Genomic DNA, 22116 nt, shown 5'->3' on the forward strand with positions numbered 1-22116 from the left:
CATATGTTTCTTAAAGACTGGAATTAAGCCTCCTGTTATTTCTATTTAGTTTATCATAATAATCATTTCACTGTAATTTTTTTTCCATTTGGAGATGTTTTATTGGAAAACATCTATCCTACACTAGAAATTTGTGATATCTCAAAGAAAAGAATCTTCCCTAACTGTGAAGAGCTCTTAAGCCTGGTATTGTCTATTTAGAATCATTGGCGGCTCACTATTCTATTTAGAGGCCAGAGGGGATTTTTTCCTCACTCCAGTGCAAAACATCATCAGCAGTGGTTTTTCTCTAAATGTGCAACATCCACAATTCATAAATTTCTTGATATAGAGGAAAGGAATTCACATTCCTGGGAGAAGTAATGACAAAAAGGGGAGAGAATGTCATCTGCACAATTACCTGGTAATAACTCATTGACGTTGGCTTTATCCTTTCCAGATCTCAATCAGTAGTGGATCCTACAGTACTAAAACGCATGGATAAAAATGAGGAAGAAAACATGCAACCATTGCTTTCTCTGGACTAATAACTTCTCTACATCCCCTTCATGGATTAGAAATGGAAAGTATTGGTTTTCAGCAACAGGGACAACACTGTAGAGGAATTACCAGCTGGAAACCGACTTATTCATGTTAATGTAGCATAATATATAACAAGGCATCAGGCTTTCCTTGGCCTGAACCATGGGGGCCCTGGGCTGGATTTTTAAAATGTCAATAATTTATTCTGTAAGTGCCAAGTTCTTTGTAAATATAATGTAATCTTCATGTCAAGTTTGTAAATTTCAGTAGTAACTCAGTTTGGAAAAAGATTGGCTCAAAAGTCCATGCCAGTGATATGAACTATAACAAAAAGCAGAAAAGACACAGTCAAAGCTAATTAAATGTAGCCCTCTTTCCTATGAAGCCATATTTCAGCTCTCATAGTGATTGTTTCATTGTTTTTCTCTGAAACTCTGTCAGTATTCAAACATACTCTTAACGGGCACACACAACTAAGTGATTCCAGGAAATTTTATGATTAATGTATTTCCTGTCTAGTGATTTTCATTTCAGAGAAATGTGTCTTAGTAACTATCATTGGCCTTGCATTTTGGAGGCAAGGAATGGCAGATGAGCTGGTAAACTGAACACTTGAACTCTTCTATGTTGTTTAATTCTTGGAATCTTGTGAAAAGATGTGTTTCCTCAATTAAGATGTAGAAATGTAAAAAAGAGTGGATTCTTTTTAAATTGCTGTCTTCACAATGTGCCCTTTATTCAAGACCCCATTATATTTCTTCCTAATGTACTCTAAGTACATTTCCCCTCCAAAACTCTTTGACTAAGAGAATGAGAACTCATGTGAACAGTGTTTTGACAGCTAATTTTGAACATAAAATTTTCCACTTACAGATGAGGGGTTAATTTCTAATTGTTGTGCACTGGTTAAAAAGTATATATATATATTCACACATATATATTTTTACTGAGCTCTAATAAATCCTTAATGTGACAGGCTTATAAAATAAATCATAGATATTCAATGATCTTATGGATAATTACATGAGATAACTCTGGAAAACTACTTCCACTGAAGTTAATGAAAATGAGAAATAGTGAAACTGACTTTCAGTGTACCTATTTAAAGGAATTCCAAGTTAATTTATAATGCAATCTTACATATGTGCCATCTTATTTGAACTATATTTTTCCTTCAAAGAAGCAATAGGTCTCAACATAGTGTAGGTAGCATCAGGTGACAGAAAGCCAATTTTATTTTCAAATTTAAGTTAATTATCTTCGTGATCCTATTTATCCACAATTTCTTTCAGAAAAGACTGAAAAAACACATTATATTCAGGAGATATAATGAAATTATTGGAAGGCATCTATGACAACATGTAATCATTTATACGTGGATTTAGAAATTTGCATATTTAACATTTTATTTCATAAAATTTATACAATTACAGCAAATCTTAGTTTTTTAATTTTAAATTTCAATGTGAAAAAATGATTTTTATCACCCATAATAAATTTTGAGATTGAGAGTTTACCATTAAAGTATTCTTTTGGAAGAAAAATATCTCAGAAACTCTTGGAAACCAACAAAAATAAAGGCATATGTCAGCCTTCACCAAAATTTGTTATAATTCTGCAGCCAAAAATTGTAAAAGCAAGCTGAATACACCAATGTACAGTGTATCAATGGACTGCCTCATGTGTGTAAAAATACGTTAATTAACACAAATGAAAGATACCTTAATAATGCCAACCTCCAGTCAAGTGCAGAAGAATAATGACTGTCAGGCACTCTGCTCTCCTTGTGACTTTTACAGAGATTGGAATGCACTGGGGACAACATGTCTCAGCAGTTCTTACCTTTATAACAATTCTAACCATTGATATTCTTACATTCTTGCCTACCTGACATACATTTTGTAGCCATGGGCTTTTTAGACTATATAAATCTTAGGCAGTATAATCCATTGGAATAAAATAGAAACAGTGTAAGTGCAGAGGGCAGTCAACTTTTCATTCTCATGAGTTTCTCTTGATGTGTACCATTTATTGCCAGTTTTCAGAATTCTGCCAGTTTCAGATGTCAACCAGCATTGGCAGCTTCTTTCCCCTATCGTAAAGTTAGTGTCATATATAAAAATAACTAGAAAGGCATATTTTATATGTATGCCTATCTAATTATAAGTATCATTCACACTGTCTCCCAGACCCACATTTGGAAAGTTTGCATTGCATTACTGCTCATCTTTAGATGAGCAATTGAGAGTTGGCTAGATTGTGTAAAATATTTTAAAATGAATGAACAAATTACAATGATGATGCCTTTTGAAATTACCATATCTAGTTCATTCTGTGAATAAACTCATTTTCTAGTAATGTTAGTGAACCTTAGTCAAGGGATATTCATTCAACTTTATAAATTTACCCCTCAGCACCAGCTATCTAGCACTGTTTAGGAATTTTTCCCTTCATGATATTCTGTGTCACATCCTATGTCTATGTATAACCTATACACTATAGTTGTATGCCTATAAGCACTCCTATACTCTTGTATTTTAATTGCAATAGTATACCTCCACTCTCTCTCTCTCTCTCTCATACACACACACACACACTCTTACACACACACTAACACACTAGACTGTTTGCCCTAATGAATTTTCCTCTGTACTTCGAGAGCTATTTTAGTTGTCTTGTCACTTGAAATTTGTGGGCTTCAAAGAATTATCGCATTTGACTTGGAATGGTCCAGTAGTCCATTGACTTCGTTCACCCTGCCTGTTCCATCTTCTATTTCTGATATTTTTTCTTTCTTCCAGTTATTTCAGGGGCAGGTGATTCCAAAGCTGGTTTAAAAATAAATAACTTCTCTTATGTTGTCAGTGATGTTTGCCTGCATTTTTGACTACTATTTAAGAAGGAAGAGATTATCATGAAAATATACTCTAAGAAATATGAAGAAGTGCCTCTTTGAAAATGGAATAAAGCAACGATACTGGCATATGGATTTTATTTGTACTCTCTTCCAAAAAGTAAATACGTAAATCTATATTATATAGGTGAAATATAGATATCATTTGAAGAAGGATATTTAAGGCCTTTATTTGAGCATACTCATACAGTATTAAGTCTCTGTTGTGTAAGTTAAATACAGTAACTTTAGTACATGTTAATGATAAACGTGGCACTAGGCTAAAACGATATACAAGTATTAAACAGAGTTTTGCAAGCAAGTTTTTGAAGTGGGCATGCATGAATTCTTTCATTTCAGTAATGGTTTGCATAAGTGTAGACAGAGATATTTCCTAAGTTTTTTCATATAGAATACTTATTTACTTTATAGTACCAAAAATTCATACATTCATAAGCAGGAAAGCCAAAAATTCATACATTAATACTTAGCTTTTTTAATACTGTTAACTAGGTCATATTGTTAAACATGTGAAGCGTCTGTAATATTCCTGAGGGAACAGAAGTCCCTCTATTGCATCAAGAAATTGGAGAGTTGTTCTAGACATTGGGGAATATGTTTATGACTCTTCACATAAAGAAACCTTCAGAGCCATGGAGTATGTCTTCAGGGACAGGGATCATTTGCTTCTACAATGTAAAGGTTTATGGACATGTCTGTGGTCCTTTAAAGAAGTTACATTAAGAAAGCTTGCTGAGAGGCTGTACACTCTTCTGTTGTTTTATTTAAAGGTCTGCCTTGTGTGGTTGGTGAATAATATCTCAGCTTCTTTTTTTGTGTATATTTATTAATGATTACATGAAAAGTTGCCATCAGCCATGAAGACACTTCAAAAAATTTTCAACACACAAAATAAAATGAGCAGAGCTCTAGCATGACATTTGAACTTTCAGATATGGTATATGTACATTTTTTACAACAATAAGCTCATAGGCATATATTCCATTTTAGATCTGCTATATAAATACATAGCCTGAAACATAGTAATGCATTTGAAATTTGTGAGGTCACTGATCATATAAGAAGAGGCAGATTATAAACCAATATATTGGAACAAAAGAAGATTGGTTAAATATGCAAGGTGTGTAATTATCTTCAGTAATGGAAAGGATTTGTTTTCTTGTTTTTGGTCTTTGGTTTTAGTTGAAAAAATAGCTTCCCATATGCTACTGGAACTATTTGACATTATTTACTACATGAAAAAGGGCAAATAAGTAAAAATACAAAAGAAGCTTGGCTTTGTAACATTATTATATTATGATCTCAATGGCTTAGAGAATATAATCTTTTTTAAGAATTAAAGATTTTATTTTATAAATATTTGGAGGTTAACATCGGACATGAAAATAGTGCTGTGGATTCTGTTATGTACTAACTATGGGAATGAATTCCCTGGTACCATAGGAAAAAATATAAAATAACAACTTTGTGGATTGAAACACTCAAATTAGCCTTTTTTTCAAGGAAGCAGGTGTACAAATGATGCTATTGAAATAAAAAAATGTAGAAATCACTTAATTATAGAAGTTAAATATAATCAATGCACTCATGGTAAATAGTGGAAATTGTTAAAATTTAGAAGAGTTTTGTCATTATTTGACTTAAGTCTCAGTGCAAATATGTCTGTCCTTGATATAGGTGCATTTATTCTGTAAGACTTATTTTACCTGGTGAACGAGATGGACTTAGGTGAAAATAAATTTTAACCACAGTTTTAAGGGTCACCCAATCCTCAACTACTTTAAAAAATTGCAATGAATTTTAATTCATTTACTTTTAACAGAGATACAAAGCACTGTCTTGTTTCTAATCCAATTTTTCAATTTTTCAGATTTTATATTTGCTTAAACAATAAATAAAACTCAGAAAACCAAATAGTTTTTGTTTTCAAAGCTATCCAGGAAAAATAAAAGATGTCTGACAGGAAATCATACAAGTCCTTGAAGAATACTGAGTATATTATTTGCTATTTTACTCAAATGTTATTAATTTTTACTACTACATACTACTTATTTAGTACTACACGGTATTTACTATTTGGCCTTTTGAAGGAGTTATAAATTCCAAAACACTATAATACAATTTTTGGACAAGTATACATTTCTGTTTAAAAGAAATGTATGCTTTTATTTTGTATATTTTATATTTCAAATGTATACATTTATTTTGCACATTGTTAATGTTAAATTTGGTAGTCCTGGATCTGCTGCATCTATAAAATGGAGATTTCTTTAAAAAATCGTCTAAAAATTAGCACTATTTTTATTTTGAGAGAAATTGTGCTTAGCTATTTAAGATTCCTCAGGTTTGTGATATTTGTATGTGTGGGGATCAAAGAGGAAAATATATAGTAATTTGTTTCATCAAAATGACGTATTCAATATTCTGTAACTTCTAGTCAAACTTTCAAATGAAAGTTTGAAAGAAGTAAACTAATGTTTTAATTACATATAGCAAAGGAATGATCAGTAAATAAAATAACTAGGGTTTTCACATTTGCAATAGAATGACTGGATTAGGCAAGAGATTAAATTTAGAAATTTGAATTACAGAAAAGCATTGGTTTAAATAAATCCTCATAAAAATAATCCCAGGTCAAAATATGATGTGAAATTAAAAAAAAAAATTCAGCCTGATTTGAGAAAGAATGCTTACTCAATAAATACGTATTTGTGTCTTCTGTGAGTTTCCCTCATTTATCCTATCTGTGGATGAAAAGTCATCTAATAAGGTATAAGAGACTCAATTACATTTACCTAGAACCATCTACAAGTAGACTTCATGAATTTCTTTGGCTCAAACTCAGAGGATTTCCTTTACACAGGATTCTTGAGGTTATCAAGAATCGTTATTGCTGCTCCCTCCTAAAGGCAGGCCAGGAGAAGCCACATTTCCAGCAGTAGTATCCTCAGTGGGAATGAACCAGAAAACAAAGAAAAAGCCAGAGATATTGTCTCCACTCTCGTTACAAAAAAGTGCGTTCCTTCTTCAGGAGGATTGAGTAGAAAATATTTTTAATTATAAGCAGAAAGCTATTTCAAAATGTCAGGGGTTTCTAACATCAACAGTTAAATACTTGACAAGTGAAGAGGCCATGGGGAAGTGATGGTCAAATCTCTGTTGTGAAGCAAGTTTCCACACAGAAACATCATCAAAAACACGTACCTCTGAGCATCACTTCTTTCTCTAAAAATAAAAATAAATATGCTGTTTTCCTCCCTTTCTTCTAATTGGTATCATGAAAGTATAAGAAGCCACAAATGAATTGTTGCCACTTAAGAAAAAAATCCTATATTATACGTATATGAACATAATTCACTTAGTTGCATATGACTGAAATATTTGCATGCTGGTTTATAAATTGTTACCTAAAAGTTTTACGAAACAAAGTTTTAGTGCTAGAAAAATTGTTGTTTTTTGTGTCTTGTATTCATAGGGAAGACTGGTAATATCCCTTACTCCTCATTCATATAGCTAACAATTTTAATTGGATGGCTAATGGATATGGCGGATTTAACATTTACAAAACCAAACTACTTTCACTCTGACCCTGCTTCCCCTTTAGCCTTCTCATCTCACTATGTGTCGACCCCAATCTTCCAGTTTCTAGGAATAAAAATTTTGGAGTCATCCTCTCTTTCCTTCCTCTTTTCCTTTCAAAACTACATCCCATCAGCTAGCTCACGTTGTTGGGGCTTCAAAATATATCCACACTCTAACCACTTCTCCAATCTTCTTCATCACTGTATTGGACCAAGTCTTCAACATTTTCCATCTGGAATATTTTAATAAACTAAAAACGAGCCTTCTTGCTTCCAGAGTCAATTTTCAACACATTAGCAAGAGTGAGTCTCTTAAAATGTAACTCAGACCATTTTGTTCTCAAAACCCTCTGAAAGAGTAAAAGCCGATGTCTTTATATCGGTGTATGAGAAGTCTTGATATGAAGGCAGTAAGCACCAGTACAGCAACATACCATGGTTTCTGATTGGGCTGGCATTTTTGCTGGTACTATGCAAAAATAGTTGTTAAATATTTTAATTTCTTGCTTCTGAAGTTCTCTACCCCGTTCTTGCCTTTTCTTAGATCATCTCTTAAGAATCTCTCCTTTATTTACTGCTGCCAAACTGTCATCTTTGCTGTTCCAGGAACTTGCTAAGCATGCCTCTACCTCAGGACTTTCGCATTTCTGTTCCCTTTGCCTCTAATTTCAGATATCCACGTGGTTTACTCCTTCATTTTCTTCAGGTATTTGCTTAAATGTCATCTTCTTTGTGAGGACTCTCTTTCCCAATTTTAGATGAAACAGCCCTGTGGTTCTTCATATTCTCCTTTCCTGCTGTATTTCCTCTCCATAGCATTTATCACCCGATACACCATACAGATTATTTATTTACTTTGCATTTTCCCCCAATAGCAATGTGAACTCCACAAGGGCAGGAATTTTTGTCTGTTTACTACTGCATTACTGGTGCCTTGTACAGTTCCTGGAACTTAACAAATCCAAAATGATTTCATGAGGATCCTAATTTGTTTCAGCAAGTTATGTAACAGTCAATAGTATGAATTGAAAGAGTTTCTTGTTGTCTTAATTTAAAAAATTTTGTTATTTATCTTCAAAGGGGAAATTTTACCCTCTCATGATGATAGAATCGTGAATCAAAAATGATATCCTCTTCTCCCCAATTGTGGTCTCTATCCCTGAGCCTAAGTTTTACATCAGTGTTTCAGTTTTGTCTTTAGAAGTTACTCAACGATCACTGGACCCTATATCTATCCACATGGCTTACTCTTGGAGAGACTACAAGATAGCTCAGGGGAAAAGTCATTTTGAGATTAAAACTATATGGAATTGTTCTTTATGGATTATCATAGTTAATTTCAATGTTTAAAAATATGCAGGAAGTTAAAAGACTATAATTCCAGTATTGGAAGCCAGTTTAAGAGAATATGACTATGTAGTTACTTTTAATGGAAAGGCGAAGAAGAGGAAGAAAAAGGAAAGACATTGTGTTCGTACCTTCTCTGCAACAATTATAAAATGAATGAGGAAGTATTTTGGTGTTTCTAAGGCCTTTCCATGATCTTGAAATCTATATATTATAGTCACTTAGTCTGTGAACCATTTTAACAATTGGGTTTCATGTTACATGTCTTTAAATTTTTATGTTGAAAATTTATAGCTGTGACACAAGATGATAGAAATTGCTCATGCTCACATATATTCCAACTGGCTTTTCAGCTTGCTCCCTTCTCTTTTAATTTCAGCTATCATTTTTAGAGCCTTACAGTCACAATTGTTCTTAACTATCCCAAATTTTTATTTCCTATTTGGACTGACTTCTCCATAATTTTAGTAACTAAATGACCTAGATATTGGTTCTTGGTGTGATAGGTTTCTGATTTGTATCCTTTGCAGTTTAACTTTTAATCCTTACCAAACATATGTTATTCCTTTTCTTCAGCTACATTGTTGTGCCTTTCCCAACACTGTAATAATTTAAGCCTCCTGTTTTATAATCTTCTATCAGAACCTATATTAAGAAGACACTGAATTTAAAGAATCAGCAGGTGATGTTGAAGAAGAAATATAACCTGAAGAATAAGAATAGATGTTTGAAACTGTTTCAGAAGTTAACCAGTCTTTTAGTGGCTTTGTTATGGGTAGGGGTTTTATTCCTCTTTGTGTGCTATGTAGGACATTGTTAACCAATATAGATTATGTTTCTTGTCAGTTACACAAGGATATGGTAATCAGAGTTAACAGTTCGGAAAATATTCTCTAGAGAAGATACTAATGATTCTTGCTCACAAACAAGGCAGAATTTCCTTATGTTTCTTAATTTTTGATCCTTGATAGTCTGTACAGTGGAAACCATTTCCCTCTGTGACATCCTTTTTTGCCAACCTATATGAATGTGTTTAGCGTCACTTCAGATATAGAGTTCAAGCTCAAGTATACACAGCACATGAAAGATCCTATAGTTCATGTTCTCTTAGGTTGAATTTTCTTTCCATAATCTTTTATGATTGAATTCTAAGGGTACGTTCCTTGGTAAATTGTGTTAATTATGTCCACTTTATAATGGATTTAACAATTTTACAAAGCAGATCATTGTTTATTATATTCTGAAAACCATTATATTAATATTTTATTTCTTTTTTTGCAGAGAAACTATTGTCTTTTTTGATTTCTGAGGATGAATGAAGTACTGTTAAATAAAATGTCACTAAATGAAACTTCAGATTCAGAAATGCGTGTGTGTGTATATGCCCTTTCAGTTTTTTCATCATTAACTAAATTTCTGTAAATTTAGAAAATATCATATCAAATAGCTATGAAGAAATTTGTCATATAGAGACATATGAATTTGGTGCTAGCATTTGGACACACAAAATGCTTTAAAAACTGGCTTTAAACATATATGGCTATGTTGTTATATTTTGAATTTATTGTTGATTTGATCAAGTATATTTGATACATTGGTATTATCTCCAAGTCATTAGAAAGAACTTCCTGACTTCTAGAATGATAGATAGAATGGAGATACAAGAAAGTGTCAGTTATATATAAAGTCTTCCCCTTAAAGCAGTGGACTGGGTTGAATAATGATTTCAGTTTATTTCATTTTTTACACTAACATTACCTATGTTCTGTGTACTGAGGGTATGGGAATAAACAAAACAATGTCTTTGCCCTTCTGAAAGTCACACTCTAGTGGAGACAACATATAAAAAGCTAGTAAGAGTTGCAAGTGCAATGAAGACCTACTAGTTTAATTGTGTGACCTCCAGCACACTGTTTTCTCATCAGTAAAATAGGGCAATAATTGTACCAACAATATGAGCTAAGTTTCCTATGTATCCTCTTGAAAACTTGGTTCCTTCCTTTTCATGGAAAACCCCAATATAATCTCCCCTTATCCATGCTCTTTTGAGAATGGCATTACGGTCATGTGGTTTCTGTCTTTCTGCTCAGAGGTGGCAGTGATTGCCAGGGCTGTAGATGCTCAGGGCAAATGAATCTCCTAATCAGTGCTTTTCAGGGTCATTCAGAGGTGCTGGCTCCTGCAGAGTTTATCTCTCTTGAGGTAAATTCCATACTCATTTACTTCATTGTAACTGAAAAATAAACTTTGATTTGCCATCAGAAGACAAAAAAGAACAAAAGATTTTAAAATTCTGGAAATTGCACAATTTACTCTTTCCATTTAATTTGTTATTCCCCCTTACCCACAGTCAGAACCACAATTCCTGGTTTCCACTGATGGGCTTGAGTATACTTTATGTAATACAACTGATGGAAAGCCCAACCATTGTGGTTCCAGACGTGCTAATTTAGGTAGTATTAAAAGGATCATTTTGGCTGGTATGTGAAATGTAATGAAAACATTTGCTTTTTGTATGATGATCATACTATAAAACCTCTTGAAAAACTCATAAGAAAGTTTCAAAGTATGGGCAGAGTACAGAAATCCCATGAGTACTGATTGTACTCATCTAGGAGGAGCCATAAGTAAATAAGTTTCTCTTATGAAAAAAAAGTAACAACCAGCAAATGATATCTATCTTAAGGAAACATGTCTATTTCTCTTCATATAAAAATATTACTATAGGAGAGTTTCTATGTTAGTTCAGGCTGGATGCCATGTTAATTAATGAACATAAAATGGATTCTTCTTTCATATACTGATTTTCATAAAGCAATATTTCAGGCCATCAACGATTGAGTCACTAGATTTATGATGAAGAAAAATCAGAGCCTCTATTATGATCATAGTAAAGAATACTATTTTTGGAGGCAGGAAGGTATACATACCTTTCGGATTGCCTTTAAAGAAATAAATAAACTCTTTTCTTTATGAAGTCTTTATAAATTTATTTCCATCATTGATTGTGTACTGAAGATTTAAGCCAGTCTCTGAAAAAACAAATAAATTGTGATTTTATACAACTTATTTACTAAAAGACATTTGAAAGCATTTTTTGAGATGAAATAATTTTAATCCTTATTTTGCCAAAGTTGATCTTTTATCATTTAGTGAACATTATAAACATGTTTTAACAAGTTTCTCAAAAATAGTAAAATAGGCCAGGCACTGTGGCTCATGCCTGTAATACCTGCACTTTGAGAGGCTGAGATGGGTGAATCACCTGAGATCAAGAGTTCAAGACCAGCCTGGTCAACATAATGAAACCACATCTCTACTAAAAATACAAAAAGTTAGCTGGGTGTGGTGGCACATGCCTGTAATTCCAGCTACTTGGGAGACTGAGGCAGGAGAATAGCTTGAACCCCCAAGGTTGAGATTGCAGTGAGCCAAGATCCCACCACTGCACTCCAGCTTGAGCAACAGAGTAAGACTCTGTCTCAAAACAAAAAAAGGAAAATAAACTGTAGAAACAATTAAATACTTTAAAAATAACTAGAAATATCTAAGCAAAAATATTTTTAAATTTAGAATAATGATGAGGATATTTAGCAATTATATAAAATATTCAAATAGCAGGTACTGCCAAGTAGATAATTATCAACATCTACGAAAATACACAAAGTATAAACTTTCCTATTTCTTCTCACCCCATTGAAAGCTACCTTTCTTTCTCTTTTTCTTTCTTTCTTTCTTTTTTCTTTCTTTCTTTTCTTTCTCTTCTCTTTTCTTTCTTTCCTTTTCTTTCTTTCTTCTTTCTCTCTTTCTTCTTTCTCTCTTTCTTCTTTCTCCTCCCTCCCTTCCTTCCCTCCTTCCTTTCTTCCTTCTTTCCTCCCTCCCTCCCTGCCTTTTTCTTTCTTTCTTTCTTTCTCTTTTCTTTCTTTCTTTCCTTCCTTCCTTTTTTTCTTTCTTCTTTCTTTCTTTCTTTCCTCTTTCTTTCCTTCTTTCCCCTTCCCTTCCCTTCCCGTCCTTCCTTCCTTCCTTCCTTTCTTTCTTTCTTCTTTTTTTCTTTCTCTTTCAAATAATAGATGCTACTGCTAGAAGATCCTTTAGAGCTTTAGAGATAATCAAAACATGGCTGGGTACAGTAACTGACAGCTATAATCCTAGCACTTTGAGAGGCTGAGACTGGAGGATCACTTGAGCCCAAGAGTTTGAGACTGCAGTAAGCTATGATCATGCCGCTGCACTCCAGCCTGGGTGACAGAGCAAGACCCTAAATCTAAAAAATAATCAAAATCAAAATCTTTAATTTTATTAGTATATAAATAGAGACATACCATTTCTGTCTTGATAAAAGTAACATCACTAGTTAAGAGAAATACTAGTACCAGAACCAAGATTTCAACTGGTCCGGTTATGCTGCTGTTCCTTTTAATAATTTTCCCCTGGCTCTCCTAAAACTTTTTCTATTAAATTCTGTTCTACTTGGACATGACCTCATTTCATTTTCTCTATATCATTAATTGTGCTCAGAATTACTCATCAGTATTATATTAGGTAAACATCTACTAATGCAAAGGGGGACAACACTCAGGAATCTTTACATCGGAAACAGATTGTACATATCCACTCTCTCCAGCCTTTCAAGATTTTAGCAATCAATGGATTTAGGATGAGCTCAGTCCAGTAGGAAGAAGAGATTTCAACAGGCCTATGTCTAAATCAAATGATAGTCACTCAAGGAAGCCAACGTTCCTGATTTTAGAAGCATGTGCTCCTTAACTTCAAGAAGAAAACTGTGTTCTCTGTGCCCTTTTCACTTTCCCTTGTGAATAGCCTTCATTTGGCTGATCAAACGGGGAGCAGGTCAACACAGGTAGTCAATTTATCTCCTGACTTTCTTCTCTACATTTGTCAATGATTTAGGGCAAGTAGAAGCTCAGGATGTTGACTTTTTCTATCATTACAGCTGCCAAGCAACTATGTAGTGTATCAGAAAGCTCTGATACTGCATGGGAGAGAGTCCTTCCCAAAGGTTGATTCAGGAATTTTCCCCTATTAAATTAACTTATGAAATGCTTTTCTAATAAGACTTACCGTAGTAATTTTATGGATTAGAATGTTAACACATTGGATTATCTTAAGTCTTAAAAAAATGGAGAGAAGTTGTAGATCTTAATAGATCGGTTTAACCTAAGCATGCAAAAATATTTAATTTGATTCACTACAAGGTAATTAAAAGGTTCTGCATCATATATTGCTTGAGATTATTTTAGCATTGCTATTGTTGAGTTTGGAAAAAGGCAGCCTTGGAGTTACTTGGTCTCTCATTTTATCTAAATTTTAACTGTTTTTATATGGTTTTAAAAATAATGTGTGAAAACATTGTATTAGACTCACACCAAGGATATAAACATCACAGAATCATACTCTCTTAAAATAATGCATTTTAAAAAACAGTATTTATCATAGCATTCTCTTCTAAGCTGACAGTAATCTATTTTAAATAGGATTTCTTTCTGAGAAAAGAAATTATGTTTAAAAACAGCACAACTCCATGCATTATACCATACATTATAAACTCCAAATGTATTATAAATTTCAAATATTAAAAAAGAAAACCATAAAAGTATCAGTAGAAAGCATGAAAGAATGTCTTTATAACCTTGGTGTAGCGACCTTTATGCCAATTATTCAAATTCCAAAAGTTAAAAAAAGAATACATTTCATCAAGTGAAATTTAAAATTTCTGTATGAAAAAAATTATAAACAAAACCAAAAGACAACTGACAGACTGGGAAAATTTTTCAACTCATATAACTGACGTAGAGCTAACACCTCTAAATTAAAAAGCTTCTAGAAATTAATAAGAAAAGAAAAAAACTTACTAGAAAAATAGCTAAAATTGCTGGGCGCGGTGGCTCACGCCTGTAATCCCAGCACTTTGGGAGGCGGAGGCAGGCGGATCACCTGAGGTCAGGAGTTTGAGACCAGCCTGGCCGATGTATAGTGAAACCTCGTCTCTACTAAAAAGTACAAAAATTAGCTGGATGTGGTGGTGCAAGACTGTTGTCCCAGCTACTTGTGAAGCTGAAGCAAGAGAATCGCTTGAACCCGGGAGGCGGAGGTTACAGTGCGCTGAGAGCGCGCCATTGCACTTCAGCCTGGGCGACACAGCGAGACTCCATTTCTTGAAAAGAAAAAAAAAAAAAAAAAAAAAAAAAAGAAAGAAAGAAAAGAAAAATAGACAGCTAATACGAACACATGGTTCAGAAAAAAGAAAATATAGTGGCTCTAAAAATAAGAAAAGATGCTACATCATATTCAAACTATGCAGTAGTTTCATAATACACCCTCAGAGAGGCTGTGGGAAGCATCTTTCCCCTACCTTACTATCAGCAGACTACATGGATACAATTTCTGTGGATGACAATTTGGCAATATCTATTAAAACTACAAATGGAAGTATCCTTTCACTCACCATTTCTCTTCCGGAAATGTATCCTTCAAACATACTTGCACATTTGAGAAATATATGTACAAGGATACTCACAGGTAAATTACAAGAACAAAAAAAAAAAATTGAAGAAACTAAAAAAGTTTAAAAATATATAATGTAGCCAAAGAGAGGACACTATACAAATCTAATGTAATCTACTTAAATTGATATAGCCAATCAAAAGAATACTATGCATATCTAAAAATAGTGAGGAAACACTTTATGCACTGATATAGATCCCTAAGATATCCTACTCAGAAAAAAAAGTAAGGTACAGCTACTGTACTATGTATAGTATATGTGATGTTTCATGTAAATATGTGGCAAGGGGGATAAAAATAAATGGTCATATTTGCTTGTATATTCTTAAGGAAATGTAGAAGACTATATAACAATCTAATAACATCGGTTGTTTGCTGGGAAGAGTTAGAAATTGGGTGGATTGGGACAAGTTGAGAAGAAGATTTTCACTCTTCTACAATTTGTTTTCATTGTTGAACTTTGTGAATGTATTACCTATTGAAAATTTTTTAAATGACTTAATCTTTTTTATCTTACATTATTTTGACATCACAAATAGTTAAAGATTGTAATACAGATGTGTGTATATATTCTGATATATAGATATATGGTATTCCATCCATATATATATATATATATATATATACTGCTCAACCTAAGATACAGACTACTATACATAGTTTTAACTCCTCTTGCATGTCTCTGATTTCCCCTTGAGGCCCTCTGATTTCCACTTAAAGCTAACTATCCCAAATTACGTTGATTATTATTTTTATTTTTTTGTATAGCTTACCACTTACGTGTATATCTCTAAAAAATACCTTTGCATGCTTGAACTTTACATAAATGTCTTACTATATGCATTTTTCCACAACTTCCTATATTCACTCAATAGTATGTTTTTCAGTTTCATTCATGATGTTGCACTGAAGATTATACATTTTCACTCCCGTAAATTTGATTATCCAAAAGAGTTCATGTAAGATTGGAATGATCACTTCTTTGAATGTTTGACGTAACTCAGTTAAATTACCTGGGATTGGTGTCTTCCTTATGGAAACATTTGAATTATCAATCTCATACCCTCAATGATTTTAGGACTAGTATTATTTTTGGTTTCTTGTTGAGTTCATTTTGTTATTGCATTTAATTTTCTAAGAATTTGACTATATTCACTGAATTTTAAAAAATTATTGCTTGCATTTTATAATATTCTCTACCTTTGAAAATATAAATGCTGCATTTGTCTTTATTGCTCCTTTCTATTCTTCATATTATTAATTTTTAAATTAATATTTTAATTAATTGAAGCCTTCTCTATATAACTTAGCTGAAATTCTTGTACCTTTGCTTCCTATTCACTAATTCCACTATAATGTTTATTGTTTGCTTCTTTATTGTGTAAAATTTTGTGAATCTTGTTTTTTTTTATAATTTCCTAATTTGGTTCTAAACTATTAAATTTAAGTCTTTCCTATTTTCTAATAAAAATTTTTTGAAAGCGATGGATTTTCCCTTGGGAAATGATTTTTTTTCAAAATATTTTACATTTTTGCCTCTCATATTTAATTCTAGACCTATGTGGAATTGATATTTGTATGTAGTGAATGGTACAGATCAAATACTGCTTTTCCCCCTTCTGACCAGGAGATAGTGTAGCCTGATGTAATTAGTTATTGCTCTGTGTTTCAAATGACCTAGACCTGTTTTACTCTGTACCCTCAGTAACTATTCAAACCAAAACTTTAGATGAAACAAAGTCAGCAGAAGATCCAGCTCTGTGGATGTCATTGGTCTCTGATATCCTTCCTTGGATTCTTAAACCTCTCTTGTATTTATAAAGTGAAGATTTCCCTTATTTTCTTGCCAGTTTAGCTTTATTTAAATAGTGTGGGGTTTTTGTTGTTGTTGTTTGTATGATAGCATTTCTACTTGTGTTGTTGAAGGAGAAGTTGATAGTGTATTACATATGAGTAGTACGAGAAATCTATTAAATTGATCGTCATTATAAGAACTTGGAACTCCCACAGAATAAAGCCTTTGGGATAATGAACCTAACTTAGTTTTAAAGAAATTTACATTAATGTTGCTAATCCCTTTATGTGTTTTTTTAATCATCAACACTTTTGACATATGTCTCAATACAATGTGTTCCAATATTGTTCATTCAAGAAAAGAAAATTATGGGAGTAGGACGCGAAATAGCCACTGATTTAAAAACATATATTCTAGACATTGTAGGTGCACATTAAGTAAGGTATTCCATATTGGTTGTAACTGATGGTAAGTTTCCTTGGAATCACAATTGCTTCATTTATTTTTCTCTTACAGACAATTTATGTATTGGCATAGGCAAAAAGTTTTGTCACCTGGTGCCTGTGTACTCTTCCATAATATTAGGCAGCACTTTCTGAGGGCATGGATACACAAAAAATATTCAACAAAGAGTCTGTCATTTCTTCTGCATTTATTCTTTTTAAACAATCACATATGAGAAACAAATTCATTTTGGGATTATAGGAGGCAATGTTAAGATAACCAAAATAATTGGGTAGGCTTCTTTCTACTTCTAATTTTTCAGAACCTTCAGGTTGTCTCTAAAGCAGTTTATTAACAAAATTATTTTATACCTTATAGAATGAGTGGTCCTGAATTACACAATTTTCTTACAAAACTTTTGCCTTATAAGATTTATGATGGTCTCTTACAAGATTTGTTATTTGTGGACCAACATGAAACCTATTTGTTATTTGTGGACCAACATGAAACCTATCGAACATTGCTCAGAACCTAGGATGACTTTTAGATTCCTAAATAGTTTTCTACAATTGTCTGGATAAAAAGGTTCGCAGTGGGTATTAATAATATGAATAGATTAGAACAACTGATACTTATGAAAAAATCAGGGAGAAACTAAGATAACCATGAGAGTAAGCCCTGATACCCTAGAATGGTGGTTAGGTGGTCGCTCAGATCAGACTCTTGAGTTTAAGTCCTTTGTATTAGTTTACAAGGGCAGTCACAACAAAATCCCAAGGACCAGGTGATTTAGACAACAGAAATGTATGCCCTTACAGTTCTGGACTCTGGAACCCAAGATCGATATGGTTTATTCTGAGGGTTGTCTCCTTGGTTGCGGCTGACGCCTTCTCAATGCCTTCACATGGTTCTCCCTAGTGTTTTCTGTATGTTCAAATCTCCTCTTATAAGGATACTGGTCAGTATGCATTAGGGCCCATCCTAATTGCTTCATTTTAGCTTAAATACCACTTAAAGGCCCTATCTCCATGTCTTAGTTCATTTTCACAGGCTGCTGATAAAGACATACCCAAAATTGGGAAAAAAAAATGTTTAATTGGACTTTTAGTTCCACATGGCTGGGAAGGCCTCAGAATCATGATGGGAAATGAAAGGCACTTCCTTAATGGTGGCAGCAAGAGAAAAATGAGGAAGACGTGAAAGTGGAAACTCCTGATAAACCCATCAGGTCTCATGAGACTTATTGACTATCATGAGAATAGCGTGGGAAAGGCCAGTCCCCATGATTCAATTACCTCCCCCTGGGTCCTTCCCACAGACATGTGGGAATTCTGGGAAATACAATTCAAGTTGAGATTTGGGTGGGGACACAGCCAAACCATATTATTCTGCCCCTGGCTCCTCCAAATCTCATGTTTTCACATTTCAAAACCAATCACGCCTTCACAACATTCCCCCAAAGTCTGAACTCATTTCAGCATTAACCCAAAAGTCCACAGTCCAAACTCTCATTTGGGACAAGGCAAGTTCCTTCTGCCTATGAGTCTGTAAAATCAAAAGAAAACTAGTTACTTCCTAGATACAATGGGGGTACAGGTACTGGGTAAGTACAGAAGTTCCAAATGGGAAAAAATGGCCAAAACGAAGGGGTTACAGGGCCCACGCAAGTGCAAAATCCAGGAGGGAAGTCAAATTTTAAAACTCCAAAATGATCTCCTTTGACTCTAGGTCTCACATCCAGGTCACGCTGATGCAAAAGATGGGTTCCCATGGTCTTGGGAAGCTCTGTCCCTGTGGCTTTGCAGGGTATAGCCTCAATCCTGGCTGCTTTCATGGGCTGCTGTTGAGTGTCTGTGGCTTTTCCAGGCATGCAGTGCAAGCTGCCAGTGGATCTACCATTATGGGATCTGGAAGACTGTGGCCCTCTTCTCACAGCGCCAGTAGGCAGTGCCCCAGTAGGGATTCTCTGTGGGGGCTCTGACCCCACATTTCCTTTCTGCACTGCCCTAGCAGAGGTTCTCCATGAGGGCTCTGCCCCTGCAGCAAACTTTTGCCTAGGCATCAAGGCATTTCCATGCATCTTCTGAAATCTAGGTGGAGGTTCTCAAATCTCAATTCTTGCCTTCTGTGCACCCACAGGCTCAACACCATGTGGAAACTGCCAAAGCTTAGGGCTTCCACCCTCTGAAGCTACACCTGAGCTATATGTTGGCCCCTTTCAGCCATGGCTGTAGCATCTGGGACACAGGACACCAAATCCCTAGTTTGCACACAGCACGGGGACCCTGGGTCCGTCCCATGAAACCACTTTTTCCTCCTGGCCTCTGGGCCTGTGATGGGAGGGGCTGCCGTGAAGGTCTCTAACATGGCCTGGAGACATTTTCCCATGGTCTTGGAGATTAACATTAGGCTCCTTGCTACTTATGAAATTTCTGCAGCCAGCTTGAATTTCTTCTCAAAAAATGGGTTTTTCTTTTTCTACTGCATCATAAGGCTGCAAATTTTGTGAACTTTTATGCTGTTTCCCTTTTGAAACCGAATGCTTTTAACAGCACCGAGGTAACCTTTTGAATGCTTCACTGCTTAGAAATTCCTTCCGCCAGATCCCCTAAATCATCTCTCTCAAGTTCAAAGTTCCACAAATCTCTAGGGCAGGGGCAAAATGCTGCCAGTCTCTTTGCTAAAACATAACAAGCATCACCTTTACTCCAGTTCCCAACAAGTTCCTCATCTCTGTCTGGGACCACCTCAGTCTGGACCTTATTGTTCGTATCACTAACAGCATTTTTGTCAAAGCCATTCAACAAGTCTCTAGGAGGTTCCAAACTTTCCCATATTTTCCTGTCTTCTTCTGAGCCCTCCAAACTGTTCCAACCTCTGCCTGTTACCCAGTTCCAAAGTTGCTTCCACATTTTCGGGTATCTTTTCAGCAGCGCCCCACTCTACTGGTACCAATTTACTGTATTAGTTCATTTTCATGCTGCTGATAAAGACATACCCAAAGCTGGAAATAAAAAGAGGTTTAATTGGACTTACAGTTCCATATGGCTAGGCGGACCTCAAAATCATGGCAGTAGGCAAAAGGCACTTCTTACATGGCAACAGCAAGAGAAAAATGAGGAAGAAGCAAAAGCGAAAACCCCTGATGAACCCATCAGATCTCGTGAGACTTATTCGCTATCATGAGAATAGCACGGGAAAGACTGGCCCCCATCTTTCAATTACATCCCCCGGGTCCCTCCCACAACATGTGGCAATTCTGGGAGATACAATTGAAGTTGAAATTTGGGTGGGGACACAGCCAGATCATATCACTCCAAATATATTCACAGTCTGAAGTCCTGCGGGTTAGGGCTTCAACACATGATTTTAAGGGAACACAGTTCAGCCCATAACATCCGTCCTTGTCATTTAGTAGCTGGAGAGACATCAGGCCATTTTTTTTCCTCCTTTGTATTTCTTAGGATTGTTATGACTATTAAAGGAAAAGGCACATGCTGAGCACTTAGCTTAATGCCAGGTAAAAGCAAATGTTGGTGATTGGTTTTAATTATGATGTAATAGAAACTTTACATTTTTACCTTTAGGTGAAAAATTATAATATACAAAGAAATAAGATAATAGTGTGAAGTGTGGTGTTAATGTAAAGGAGGGCATCGAAAACTGCAGGTCATAAACCTAGTGCCTCTTTTGCTCCAAATTAGTCTTTTATATTTATAAATGTAGTAGGTTTTTCCCAGGTCCTCAAACCCCATTTGAAGACAGAAGAAACAAAAAGTGTTTCTGGCCTGTGTCTCTTGCCTTGTAGACCATCCATTTCTACCTTCTCTTACCACTGAGTAATTCTTGCCCCTACCCCCCATCAATGGGAGGTTGCAGCTTACAAAGGGCAAATGGGAAATGGAAAAATGTCAGCAGAGTCATGAAGTTGAACTAGAAGATGGGGAGACAAGTATTTTCAGTTTGAGATGAGTATTTTTAAGCAATATTGAAAACTATGTCAAAGAAAAGTCTCAAATAATAACGAATGTTGAAATAGTATTGGTCGTTATGTTCACTAAGCGTTGTTAACAGTACAGACAATGTAACAAAGATTATTGAATTATTAAGTCACTAAACACTGAATTATTTTACTTTATTATTGAATATATAACATTCTACTTTTTAAACATTTTTAATAAACATGAAATAATGGAGACCATATTATGTGCCATGTACTTTTTAAATGAAAGTTCATTATTTTTATACTTTATTTTGATGAAAGTAAAGATTTTCTGAATATGAGTTCAGAGTAATAAATGATAGAAGCAGGATTTTTAAAAAAGTACTTAGTTATCTAATACCTAAGATATTTCCACTACAGCTTTCTGCTACCTACATGTACCTTGATATTACCAGAAAGTTAATTTAATCAGGATATTCTGCTTTTTAAAGAATTCTAATTCATAGAGATTTTGCAATATGTGTTATACTGTGCAGCATATCAAGCATGTTATATATAACATGTTTTGTGTAATCTACACAGATTAGTTGTTTAACTGCTAACGGAAATGATCTTAAGTCATTTTATAGTAATAAAAAATTTCTCTCTGTTGTGTTTATTTACAGCAATTTGGCTTTCACTATTGATATATTTGCAAAATGTGTCAATAAAAGCAAGATCTAAAATACATGGAAGATCTATCCCATAAAAACAGTTCTATCTACATATTTTGACAGATTTTTAGTGCAATGTAATGACCAGTAATGTGAAAATTATGGTGTGTGAATGCCATTATTTCTATATCAAAGGCAAAGCTGAATGAAATATATGAATTGAAAATAAGAATGGACACTCCCAAAAAGGAGATTCATATTGGAAGCGTATGTTAAATCTAAGACTCTTGGAAATAATCACCAGGAAATGGCTTCTAGTGTTCTGTGAATATAGTACAAATGTGGCATGTGCATTACATGTGTTAGAATTTTTTAAAGTTTACTTTTTAAGC

At 34.3% G+C, this 22116-nt stretch overlaps 1 protein-coding gene across 1 annotated transcript in view; it reads left to right on the forward strand.

The window, feature by feature from the left end:
* The window catches only part of CLVS2 (clavesin 2), an 81609-nt gene extending 67016 nt beyond the window's left edge, over positions 1 to 14593 (forward strand). Inside the window, exon 6 of the mRNA XM_003827601.6 lies at positions 440 to 14593. Within this exon, the coding sequence (XP_003827649.1) occupies positions 440 to 527 (88 nt within the window). The 3' untranslated portion in view covers positions 528 to 14593. The remainder of the gene's footprint in view (positions 1 to 439) is intronic.
* Positions 14594 to 22116: the final 7523 nt, after the last annotated feature.

This window comes from Pan paniscus, chromosome 5 (assembly GCF_029289425.2).
Source record: "Pan paniscus chromosome 5, NHGRI_mPanPan1-v2.0_pri, whole genome shotgun sequence".
NCBI lineage: Eukaryota > Metazoa > Chordata > Mammalia > Primates > Hominidae > Pan > Pan paniscus.